Source organism: Ictidomys tridecemlineatus, chromosome 3 (genome assembly GCF_052094955.1).
Source record: "Ictidomys tridecemlineatus isolate mIctTri1 chromosome 3, mIctTri1.hap1, whole genome shotgun sequence".
Classification (NCBI taxonomy): domain Eukaryota; kingdom Metazoa; phylum Chordata; class Mammalia; order Rodentia; family Sciuridae; genus Ictidomys; species Ictidomys tridecemlineatus.
Window position 1 is genome coordinate 45700676 of NC_135479.1, and position 12742 is coordinate 45713417.

The 12742-nt window shown below is 51.8% G+C and overlaps 1 protein-coding gene across 9 annotated transcripts in view; it reads left to right on the forward strand.

Annotated features, from left to right (window-relative positions):
• Sgsm2 (small G protein signaling modulator 2) overlaps window positions 1–12742 on the forward strand; it is a 40740-nt gene that overhangs the window by 17581 nt on the left and 10417 nt on the right. For 3 of the 9 annotated variants that reach the window (XR_005726468.2, XM_078042637.1, XM_021728170.3), the window contains exons 3-13: window positions 3489–3651; window positions 3961–4122; window positions 4398–4465; window positions 4550–4695; window positions 4994–5128; window positions 5641–5765; window positions 6121–6188; window positions 6571–6731; window positions 6878–7004; window positions 7373–7507; window positions 8689–8823. Coding sequence is in view for 8 of the 9 variants with exons in the window: in XM_078042637.1 (XP_077898763.1) it covers window positions 3489–3651; window positions 3961–4122; window positions 4398–4465; window positions 4550–4695; window positions 4994–5128; window positions 5641–5765; window positions 6121–6188; window positions 6571–6731; window positions 6878–7004; window positions 7373–7507; window positions 8689–8823 (1425 nt within the window). In the remaining variant the exon portion in view is untranslated. The remainder of the gene's footprint in view (window positions 1–3488; window positions 3652–3960; window positions 4123–4397; window positions 4466–4549; window positions 4696–4993; window positions 5129–5640; window positions 5766–6120; window positions 6189–6570; window positions 6732–6877; window positions 7005–7372; window positions 7508–8688; window positions 8824–12742) is intronic. The other 6 variants (XM_078042638.1, XM_005327919.4, XM_078042641.1 and 3 more) reach the window with 4 other exon arrangements.

Here is a 12742-nt window from a genome sequence, read left to right on the forward strand (position 1 = left end):
CTTTCCCTGGGAAGATGGCATCAGACCTTTCAGTGGAGGGTGGGAGGTGTTCATAGCAAGGTGCTGAAATTAAATTTGGTTATGATTCTGCCTACTCAAAACTGTAGTTAGTTCTGAATCTTCTTGTTAGTGGGATGGAATGGATGACAGTGGAGAAGCTACCCTGGTCTCATCAGGCCCAAACTCTAAAGGCCACCAGAAGATCAGGGTCGGCAGTTAAGAGTATCATGCTTGTTAAGTCATAGTCTCTCTATTTTGATTCATTTGCCCAAGCCTTTCCACCCCAACTAGTATTGATTTTTTTTTTTTATTAACAATTAAAAATCTGGGGCTGGGGATGTGGCTCAAGCGGTAGCGCGCTTGCCTGGCATGCGTGCGGCCCGGGTTTGATTCTCAGCACCACATACAAAGATGTTGTGTCCGCCAATAACTAAAAAATAAATATTAAAAAAAAATTCTCTCCCTCCCTTTCTCTCTCTCCCTCTTAAAAAAAATATAAAAAAAACCCACAAACAATTAAAAATCTTTCTCATATGAAATGAGGTAAATGATGTCAGGCTGTTACCTTGTAATGCATCCAGAGTGGCTGTGGGTAGTACCAAGAACCACTGGGATTTTGGAGCCCTGAAGCCTTTGGAGCTTGGTGCCAAGGACACAGATAGCTCAGCTAGCAGGTGGACAGGCTCAGCCAACTTGGTGTCTTGTTCTATGGACATCTCCAGCATGTCCTCCACACTGGGAGCCAGGACCATGGTGGCAGAACTAGGGCAGAAAGGAGAAATGCCCTAGAGTTCCCCTGCTTGGTGCCCTGGGCTCTCCCTGAAGGGAGGAGATAAGCATGGGCCTTCAGTTAAACTTCCCATGGGAAGAGTACTTGACATTCCCCTGTTCTGTCTGTGAAAGGCCTTTCCTTAGGAGGAAGTTCAGAACAGAGCTGCTTGTTATTGCCTATGGTTCTGTGGGCAATTGTGATTGTTGTATTCACTGTGTACTAGAGAGAGCGTGTGTATGGTTATGTTTGCATCTGAGTTTCCTTCAGTGGGAATTTTGAATTTCTGCCCAACTCAAGTGTTAGAGCAGGGGTTCTTAATCTTTCTGGGGTCAGGTACCCACTTTTAAGGGAGCTAAAAGTCAGCATGCACACGGCCCCGGATTCAATCCCCAGCACCACACAAAAAAAGCACTCCTTAAGCATTCTAGAGCACAACAACTTTTATACAGATTCTATACAATTTCAGGATGTCTGTGGAGTCCAAGAAACCCGTCTGTAAAACCCCTGTGATAGGGATTCTCTATTGTTATTATCATCATCAATGTTATTAATTTTGCCTGCACACTGCACACATGCCATTTTTCGTCACGTTTGCTGATTTTCGGGCACACTGCTGTGAGAATGGTGAAGGGCAACTGTATTCAACAATCACCAACCAAGGAGCACATGGAACTAGAGAATATCTGGCCTAAGGGGTCATTTGCTTTGTTTGGAAAGTTGAGGGTGCAGATTTCTCCTTCCCTAGACAGGCCTGGCACATTGCCTAGATTTCATGGAAGAAACTTAGGGGTGATCACTGGGACAGTATTCCCTTGTTGCAATACTTTCTGAGGAAAGCCTCCTCTCTCAGAGCTGGGAGGCTGGCTGAGAAGATAGGTGAGGCCTAGCAGGTCCCCAGTGCCCTGGCCTGCCTGCATTTGCAGTTGCCTGGGGAAGGTGGGAAGGCTAATGACTCATTATCCCTGCAATTAGACATATCACTGAAGCACATGATATCCTGCAGGACTAGTGCCACCTGCTGCCACTCTGGCTCTGTTCAGTGTGACTTCTCTCTCTTAGATGAGGAGTACAACCCAGGGAAATATCACCACCTTCCTGCATCAGGATCAAGAGACTGGGACCCAGAAGTCACTTACCTATATATCCTAGGGACACATAAGACCTCCAGGGACCAGGGGACTGATCACAGTGAAGAACATGTGGACACTTAAACACATGTGGACACTTAAACACACTATAAACACATGATAAGTGCATATAGCTCCGTCTCCATACACTTGTGTAGGTGGTTGACCACACTGTGGAGGACAGGCAGCACCTTGTAAAACAAAGCCCTCTAAGGCCAGAGCAGGGATAAGCTTCAGGAGAGGGAGCCTCCCTGTTCCCCCTCCCCTGGATTCTCTCACTGAGCTGGCTGTAGGAAGCCAAAGGGACTCAGTCTCTCCTTGACTTCAGTCCAAGAGAAGGCCAAAGTCCTTTTATAGGACAGCAGTGACTGCTTGTCAGTTATCCAAAACAAAGGCAGAAAACAGATGAGAGTTGTCAGTAATTCTTTTTTTTTTTTTTCCTTTCAGTAATTCTTTCTTGAAGTCCAGGTTCCATAACCTAACCATGTTAGTCAAAATAAATTTGACCCTCGGTTCCCTCATTTCCAAGAGAGCAGGACCTCCATCTGCCTCTGGGGCAGGCTGTGATTTTTTCTCTGATGCACCCAGGTCCTGCCATACCTGGCTTTTACAGGTTGGCTATAAAAGAGTCCCTGAACAGAGAAGGTAAGGTGACGTGTATCCGGTGGCTCTCAAAAGTCAGACCCTGTGCAAGGGGTTTCTCATGTTCCATCTCATGTGACATCTCATACTTGTCCTAAGAAGCTTTCTCAACTTCACAGATGATAAAACTGAGGCTGAGAGTATCAAGTCACTTACCCAGGTTTCACAGAAGCAGCAAGTGGCTGCACCAAGTTCAGATCTTGTCACCAGCACAGCTCACTCAGCCTGGCCTCAGTACTGGTCAAGCCCACCCCAATCCCACACAAACTAATGTTTTTACTCTGTGTCTGCCCAGCGCAGTTCCTTCCACCAAGACCTCCTTTCCTTCCTGCAGGGTCTCTCTGTGGTAAGCAGGATCCAGATAAAGCGATTTTTAAGTTTAGCCCCTAAAAATATGAATGAACGAAGGAAAGCCCTCCCAGTGTTGAAAAGAGAAATCTCTCTCTCTCTCTGAGCTGCTGAGCTCATCAATAATCCAGGGGCTGCTGTCAGGTCCGATCTCTGCAGTGGCTTCATTAATATTGCAGCTCCTCCAGTGCCTCGTTCCTTAGCAACCATATCACCATGCTCTCTAGGAGGGCGGCCGGGCCGTGTGCTCTCTGTATCCCTGTCCTGTAGCTGCTATCCCTGCTTGCCCTCATGGTTGGGTACAGCCATTCATGCCAAACCCGGTGGGTAGCTATGGTCCTCACAGTCCCCCAGGAATGATACTTGATACAGGAGCCATGCACACACCAGGTGAGGGAAAGGTTTGGCTATTGCAGGTCCACCCTAGACAAGGGCAGAAGGACGGGGAGGGGAGGGGAGAGTTAGGAGGTGGTCAGGGTATCTCCTGGCCTGCCCCTAGTTTCATCAGTTGCCCTTGCCCCTGCCTTTCCATAGGCATGGGAGACAGGAGTGTCCCTTCTCTTGCCCAGACTCAGGTGCTATTTTCCTTTGTGGCCCAGGTGCTGTGGAGGCTTGCCTCCTGCATCAACTGAGACGCCGTGCTGCTGGCTTCCTGCGCAGTGACAAGATGGCAGCTCTGTTCACCAAGGTGGGGAAAACGTGCCCTGTGGCTGGGGAGATTTGCCACAAGGTACAGGAGCTGCAACAACAAGTAGAGGGCAGGTAAGCCCCATGCCAGACTTTCCTGACCCTCTCTTCTGCTCTTTCCAGTTGGCCATCTGCTACCTCCCAGGAAAACCCACCTAGAGGCTGGCTTCCTGGCCCATCTCTTACAGGACCTGTTGGGTGAGGGATCAGCCTGTGGGTGACAGTTAAACTTGCAAAGGGCTCAGTGCCCTTTGACTCCCTGTTCCTGCTCAGGAACTCTCTGGTCTCCCATCTTGTGGCACCAGTTTTCACTCCTAGTGCCACAGACCTGTGGTTTACCCCCAAGCTCTTATACTTCTGAAGTCCTCCTCCTCCTCATTGCAGGAGACCCTCAGGAGGTGGCCAGGAGGCCCTGCGGAAACAGGGCCCAGCTGGTGGGAAGGCCCCGGTCCTCAGCCCACAGGCCTTGAAGCACATTTGGGTACGCACAGCACTCATGGAGAAAGTTCTGGACAGGGTTGTGCAGTACCTGGCGGAGAACTGCAGGTGACTGCCCCATTCCCCAATTAGCTCCCTCCTCAGCCCTGTGCCTCTCCTTGCTTAACGGTCAGGATAGCCTATAGTCATGCCTCCAGCTCCCCTTTAAGTACTCCAAAAGCATAGACCATACCAGGTACCCTGCAAAAGTCCATCCTATAGACTTTCCTTGGTGATTGACATGAATCTGACCTTGTGGGGATTGTCCCCTCCCTGGTGAGCTTCACCACCCTGGACCAGGTCCAAGGGCACTGACAATCACCTTGTCTCCCTCCCGCTGGCAGCAAGTACTATGAGAAGGAAGCATTACTGGCAGACCCTGTGTTTGGCCCCATCCTGGCCTCTCTTCTAGGTGAGCCTGAGAGCTTATAGGCCTTTGTGGGGCGTGGGTAAGGGGCAGTTCTAGTTTCTCAAACTAACATCCCTATCTCCACAGTGGGACCCTGTGCCTTGGAATACACAAAGCTCAAGACGGCTGATCACTATTGGACTGACCCCTCTGCTGATGAGCTAGTCCAGAGGCACCGTATCCGGGGTCCCCCTAGTCGCCAGGATTCTCCTGCAAAGCGCCCTGCCCTGGGGGTGGGTGTCCCTCTCCCCATCCCCTTGCTCACTTATTCAGGCTATGTTCATGAGACTAGAGGGAGGGGAATCTGGCTCCCCAGGTAGTAGCCACTCCTAGAGAGCCTTCTCCCCACTTGCAAAAAATGCCACAAACCTGTGCCAGTTCTTGGCTGGAAATGAGAGGGTGGCTGGAAACAAACTAGGGGGGCAAGAAGTCCTAGGGTCAACAAGAAAGGGTTGTCATGGAAGCCTGAGGGTTCTCAAGTCCTGTGGCTGATTTCCTGAGGCCAGGGATGAGCCATGGCTTTCCTGTCAGATCCGGAAGCGACATTCTAGTGGCAGTGCATCAGAGGACAGGCTAGCCACCTGTGCCCGCGAGTATGTGGAGTCCCTGCACCAGAACTCAAGAACACGACTGCTCTACGGCAAGAACAACGTGCTGGTGCAGCCGGTAGGAAAGCTTGATGCCACCCTCAGTTTCCCTCTTCCGAAGACCCTGGAACTGAAAGCTTCCAGCCACAGTTTTTTTCTTTTCCTAAGGAGCTTGACCTGAGAGAAAGAGTAACATAGCCCCACCCCCACCTCACTGTTTCATATGACTCATGTCCAGCCTGAAATTGGCAGGAGCCAGGTGGCATCTGCTCTGGCTGATAGAGAGCCAGGCCATCCAGGGGTAGGAATGGCAGCCAGAAGGCAGGGTGAATGCTCAGCTTGGGTGTGGCTGGCCCAGGACACACCTGGCATCCAGGAGGCTAACGTGACAGAGCCAATGGCACCAGGCCAGCCAGGAAGAGGAGATGGCCAGATGGCTCTTGTTCTCCCTTGCTCCAGCCCAGTCAGAACCCCATGACTGGCCTAGCCTGGCCTACCCTGCCCCCACCTGGAGTTCATTTCCATGGGCAATCCTGGGGCACCTCCCAGCCCCTCACTGTCTCTGTCTTCTGCTGTGTCTCCTCCCTATAGAAGGAGGACATGGAGGCTGTCCCTGGCTACCTCTCTCTACACCAGTCTGCAGAGAGCCTAACTTTGAAGTGGACCCCCAACCAGCTCATGAACGGGACTCTGGGGGACACTGAGCTGGAAAAGAGGTGGGGCTTTGGCACTTCTCCCAGGAGCCAGGGAAGGGAGTGGGGTGTGGAAAGACCCAGACTGCTCCTGGAGGCAGGTCTCACTGCTATCCCAGAGCCACACATGGTAGGGAGAGGCCACCTGGAGTGATTGTCAAGCTCTCTGGGACTGAGCCCAGCTCTAGGCAGTGGAGTCTGATGGGCCCTGTGCCATGAGGACAGCATGGGGCTCAGAGGGACATGACTGACTGAGGTTACTTCTCCTCTGTGGTCATCCTATCTTAAGGGTAGTTTCAAGAGGTTTGGGGGCCAGCTAACAAGGAAGGGAGAATAATAGATCTTGGGACACAGTGACATCAATCTGGTTCCTTTCTAGTGTTTACTGGGACTATGCCCTGGTGGTGCCCTTCAGTCAGATCGTCTGTATTCACTGCCATCAACAAAGTGAGTCTGCTTGTCCCAGCACAGGGGTGGGAGGGCAGAGACACCTTCTCTCAATTGTATGCTGAGCATGGGGCCTGTCAGACTTCCTGTTTCCCTCTCCTTGTCACTGTTTTTTTTGTTTTTTGGTTGGTTGGTTTGTTTTTGTTTTGTTTTTGTGGTGCTAGGGATCAAATCCCAGGGCCTTGTGTGTGCTAAGCATATACTCTGCCACTGAGCTCTATCCCTGGCCCTCCTGCTGTTCCTATTAATGAGGCTCCCAGGCCACATTCCAGCCTGACTGTTCTACTACCCAGTCTGGGGCACTTGGCTTACAGGGCTATGGTAACGGTTGAGTGGGATGTCTGAGGAGGGCTCCAGCTCACTTGTCCACATTCACCCCCAGAGAGCGGTGGCACACTTGTGCTGGTGAGCCAGGACGGCATCCAGAGACCACCACTGCACTTCCCACAGGGAGGACACCTGCTGTCCTTTCTGTCCTGTCTGGAGAATGGGCTGCTGCCTCGAGGACAGCTTGAGCCCCCGCTGTGGACCCAGCAGGGGAAGGTACCACAGGGAATGGGAGTCTCTGGGTGCAGGGCTGTATGGGTGGCTCTCTGGCCACCACCCTTTCTTTCCCTACTCGGGAGTTCTTAGGCCGGACCCTGGTAGGGCTCTGCCCTGGAAAGGCTGACCACCCCCTCTCTCCACAGGGCAAGGTGTTCCCCAAGCTGCGGAAACGCAGCAGCATGCGACCCGTGGATGTGGAGGAGCTGGGCATGGGGCGGGCCACAGACTACGTGTTCCGGATCATCTACCCTGGGCATAGGCACGAGCACAGTGAGTGTCCCAAGCTTCCCTAGTGGAGGAGGACAGAAAGATGCTCAGGGAGGTAGAGAACACTCTATCACCCAAGAGAATATCAGGCAGGGTCCCCAGACCAGACCAGATTAAGATGAGGTCATTACTGGCCTCTCTCCTGGACCTTTCACCTGCAGATCATCTCCTGAGAGCTCACCTCTCTTCCTAGCAGTCTTCCCCACCTGTTTCTTTCCCCGAGACTCTTGGCTCAGGAGACCCAGGTGTCATGCACAATATTCTTAGTCACCTTTCATGCTCTACCCCAGGGGGGAAAAATGTGAAGGGACTAGAAATAGAAGGTAGAAAACTCTCCATTTCTCTTCCACCTGCCTCTCGACCTCCACAAGGCAGCCTGGGCATGGGACTTGCGCTTCTTTTGGACAAAGCAAGTTGTTCACCAACTCCCCTAGAGCCGGAGCTCTCTTCAAGCCAGCATTTGACAAGAGGAGCTCTGACTGAGGTTGGGGTTGCTTCTGAAGAGGGTGAGATTTGGATGTTGAGGGCTGGGGGCCCAAAGGTAGCTGGGCCCTCATAGGTCCTGCCTGCCTTTGTCAGACACCCCTCGGCCTAAGGGGCCTATCTCTGAGTATCTACCAACACCAAACTTCCCTTTCTGCTGCTTCGACCCATAGGTTTCTCTTGTTGAGACTCACGGTTCACGTAGATAAGGTCAGAGAATTTGCCAGCCCAGAGTATCTACTGCCCACCAGACCACCTGCTCCCTAAATTTCTTAATTGGTACCAAAAAGTTGTCAATAAGTTGTCTCAGTATTGGAGGGCAGATGACCCAAACAGCATACATGTAGCCACAGCACCAATTATCCTAAAAAGTTTGGAAGGCACAAGGTGAGGAGAATCCCCCTTCCCTCCCAGATGGCCTGTCAAGGAGACATCTTTTTGCCTGAATGTGTTTGCAAACCTGGCATTTAATCTCAGGTTGTTGTTTAGTTTTAGATTCTTCAGTCTCTCCTTCCTCTCTTCAGTTGATGGCATTTCCCAATGTTCGAAACTTCACTTTAAGAACCCTAATTCCCCAAAGGCAAGCCAGGGCAACAGAGCTGAAGCTCAGCAGAGGGACTTGGGCTTCTCAAGGGCAAGGCGGCTCTGGGAAAACCCTTGGAGAAGGAAAAGGTTGAGTCTATGGGAGTTTGGGGTAAATTTCAGATTCATTTCAGTCTGACCATAATGAGAGCTGAAGAATGACCATGACCATCTGCCAGTAGTCCTGTCCACCTTGGCCAGGGCTGGCGAGCTCCTAAGTTGCCAACCTATCCCAAATAGTTCCTATATTTCTCCCTCCCTCTCTCCTTCACTCTTTTCTCTCTCTCTCTCTCTCTCTCTCTCTCTCTCTCACACACACACACACACACACACACATACACACACACATACACACCAGTTCTCTCTCTTCTGTTTTTTCTAGAAAGAGCCCCTTCGAAGAGTAGGGCTCTGTAACTGCTGCCCAGCCCCTTGCCTTCTATACTCTCCTAAGTACTCATCAGAGGGCTCTCAGGCTACCCCCCACGCCCATCTTCTATGCCCTGCAGGTTCAAGGTGATCCCAGCTTCATGCCACCCACTCACCTCAAGGAAGGAGTTGGTCCCACTGACCCAGGGACTAGGGTCCTCATGCCTCTGCCTCTCTCGCTATTCTCTTTGAGCAGTCACTATTAACTACCACCACCTAGCGGCCAGCCGCGCGGCCTCGGTGGACGATGATGAGGAAGAGGAGGATAAACTGCACTCGATGCTCTCAATGATCTGCTCGCGGAACCTCACAGCTCCCAATCCGATGAAAGGTTTTTATCCCTCCCTGTCCCTGACCCACCTCATCCTCCACCCCACCCCCTGGGCCCACCTGCCACCCATCACAGGGCTCAAACAGCAGTGTTGGCATTAGGGGACTTAAACCCAGGGTGGTTCCCTTCCATCAGGAGGCAGATAAGGATGCAAGGAAGCTAGACAAGTGCTGGCAAAAAGAGGGACATAATAGAGTGAATAGTTCTGAGTAAAAGGAGGAGGCTTCATGCTGAGAGGGAAGATGAGCCTCTGAAGGGAAAGGCTGACTATCTGATTGCCTCTTGGGGGGCTGAATGGCTCCCTGAGCCCCTTCTTGCACCTAGCATTCCTGCCGGCAAGCACCAGATAGTGGTCTCTTTCCTTTCCTCCTGCTGATTGGGAAAGGCAGCCTCAGTCCTGTGCTTTTGACTCCTGACTTAATAGAAACAGGATAGGGGTACCAGACCCTTCCTGGGGCAGGGATGGGGTCAGACAGGTCAGGGGCCACTTTGGGAAGAGACCCTAGGGCTCTGCAGGCTCCAGCAGGTATGGCCTGGTACTTTAGCAAGAAATCTAGAAATATCTGCAGCAGGATGTCCAGGAAGGGACATAGACTTAGGACATGGCAACATAAATTCCTGCCCCAGATATGCCTCTGGCTTTCTGTACCTCATCATCTCAAAGCTCAGTTTCTTCATCTGTGCCACGTGGTGTGTCAGAGATGTCAGACAGGTGTGTCCCATCCTCACAGACCTTAGAGTTCATGATTGAAGAGGTCCCCTTCATTGGGAATAATACAACACAGTGCCTGCAGTCCCTCAGTGTTCCCCTACCCACACTGTCTGTCTTAGCACAGAGCTGGTTTGGTAGAGAGGGAATCCCACTCTTTTTGGAGAGTTGTCAGCCAGGAGTATTGTGAGGGTTAGGAAGGGACTCTTAAGGAAAGGCTGATCAGAAGGGGCTGAGCCAGCTCTCTCGAAGATTAGCAAACTTCTCTATCCCTAACCATTTCATGCCAGAATTAATTGCTTTCTCTGCCCCAAAAGGGGGAGTCTTAAGAATATGTAATACTCGCCTTATGCTTCCATAAAATTCTGCTAAGGAACTCTATTCCTTAGCCCGGCTACTAAGCCATAATATGCCACCATCCCAGGAGACCCACACTTAGCACCCCCTTAGCTAACCCTGCCAGCTGCTTCTCTTCCTGCCACATCCTGCCCTGGGGCCTGCCCTCCCTCCCAGACCTTCCAACAAAAGTCTGTAGGCCAGGCCCAGGTAGGAATATTCTACCTTACTGCCTATATACATGCCTGCCATCTGTTTCCTTGCAAACTTGGACTTGGCACTGATGCTTATTTACGGATTAACTGAATTTGAGTAGGAAGGTTAAGCTTTGAGAGGGACCTTGTTATCCCATGAACTGGCAGTCAGGCTAGAGGCTGGAGGCTGTATGTCTCAAAGAACCCTTGTCTTGGCAGCTTGGTAATAGAGAAGCCATCCCTGCCGGGCATGGTAGTGCCTGCCTGAAATCCCAACCACTTGGGAGGCTGAGGCAGGAGCATCTAAAGTTTGAGACCAGTCCCAGCAACTGCAAGACCCTGTCTCAAAATAAAAATTAAAAAATGACTAGGGATATAGCTCACTGCTAAGATTACCCTGGATTCAATCCTAGTGGAAAAAAAAAAAGAGAGGAGAAAGAAAGAAAAGTCATTCCTGACCAGTCTTAAGGCTGAGGCTTCTGGGATCAGACACTTTAGACCCAGAGGACCTGGGATTTGTCTGGGCATTCTCTTATAGAACTCAGGGGCTAGACAATCCAGGATGCAGTCCTGAGGCCCCCAGTACTTGGGAAAGGGGAGGAGGTATGAGAGCAGAATCTGTCAGTGGTTGGGGGAGAGGGGTTAGGGGATGGGAGCCCCCACTTCCACTCCAGTCCATAATGACAACACTGTTGAGTCCATTCTGCTAGCCGTTGCTTTTGAGGCCTGCAACATGCTTGACTTGTGCATGTGATTCAAGTGGCGGGGTGTCCAGATCTCCTCCTCCCCCTCCTCTCCCTCCTTTCCCTGCTGCCTCCCCGAATGAGCAGAGATGCTGTTCACTCTAATTCTGCTCCAGGCCAGGCACCTTTCACTCGGAGTCTTAGGGGCTGTGGGGTTCACCCACCCTGATTGTTTGCTTTACACTTTCCTCATGCTCAGAGGAGAGAGTCAGAGTCAAAGCTAACCCAGCAGACCCCCCATGCAGCCTGCTGCCCCTCACCCAGTCACTCTAGAGCTCCAGCTGTCTGCACTGGATTGTTCAAATGCCATGCTCAGTCAGTGCTGGCTGGTTCAGCTCCTTCCTGGAGAATTAAGGTGAAGAGCATTGACCCAGGAGACCTGCCTTGGTTGGGCCCTGCTTTCTGGGCATGAGCTTTGGTTTCCCCGTGTGCCCACCCTCCACCCTCTGCACCTGTCACCCTCCCTGCCTGCCCGCCTGCTGCCTGCTGCCTGTCCAGCTGGGCCAACTCTTACCTTGGCTCCTCCCAGGATTGGCCTCTCTCTCGCTGCAGGGGCATGACCTGGACTCCTGTCCCACCCCACCTGCACTTTGCCCCTTCCCTCTTTTCTTCCTAGAATCTCAGGCATGGCTTGCAATCCCTCACTCCCAGAGCCGCAGCCCCCACCCCACCAATTTGCCTCCTTAATTTGCCTCCTGTTGGAGCTGAAGGGCCAGATATCTACACAAATACCTGCCATGGATCTTGGGGGTCCAAGGCAAGGCAATCCCTGAGGGGCCTGGAGAAGGATCAGCTCAGCCCTCCTTATAAGGCACATCCAGATCTGGAGTCTGAGTCCCAGAAAAACCAGGCCTAGGCCTGCTCCAGTCCATGGTGGGCCAGGACCACACTAGATTCACCAAGAAAGCCACAGCCGAAAGAAACAGTGTCCTCAGCACACACAGCTCTCTCTCCTTGTTCTTCTTCACTCTGCTCTGCTCTCTCCCTCCCTTGTGGTATCACCTCTGGGTCCTTTCATTTCCTGCCCTCACTGTGCTTCATCTCTGTGGTTCCTGGACCTATCAGTATCCCCCCTGAGCAGTGCCCTGCCCTACTTGGGTCCTGGAAACTCTCAAGGGTCTTGGGTTCTGATTTAGACCAGCAGGGCTGGCTGAGAAAGTTCCATTTGCATTGTGTAGACATATCCAAGGAGTCATCTTAGGAGGCTGTACCTGGGTACATTTGTCTGTGACTTCTGCATTGGATGCCAGAGTCCCTGGCAGCCTTTGGAATTCCTCCCTCTCTTCCAGCTTACCTGAGAGGAGCCGCCATATCTAGTACAGTCCATTTAGGCTTCAAAGTGTCCAGCCTTGGCAGGGAGCACTGTTCCTACTTAGCCATTGGCTACCAGATCTAAACTCCCTCAAAGAGTGAGGCCTGTGGACAAGTAGCTCAGGGACCCTCAGGGGCTTTAGTCACTAGAGACTCCCCTGTCTGGGCAGGGTCACAGATTGATGCACTTGATTCTCTAGAGTAAAACTCTGAGATGCACTTCTTGGGCATCTCAGAGTTTTACTCTAGAGAATCAAACCAAGCCCCTAGAGGTCAGGCTAACTGGTAGCATTTCAGAGAGCTCAGCAGGTCTTGGCTATTCCTTCTCTTTCCTTCCCCTCCCTCTAGAAAAGCAAGAGTTTGCTGGTAGTGAGACAGAGGTAGGTAAGCAAATCACCCCTGACTCAGTCCAAGTATTTTATCACACATGAAAGACAACCTCTCTGGGTTTAGTGAAGGCTGAGAAGTGTCAAGTGCCCTCTTCCACCATTTCCATCTCTGGGCTCTGCACCAGGCAGCAACCATCTCTGTGATTTTTCCACCAACGGGTGACTTTATGCTGCAGCTCTGGGTACAGAGGTGGGCATACCCCAGGGTGCTTGGGGAAGAGGCCTTCCAGCTGCTGA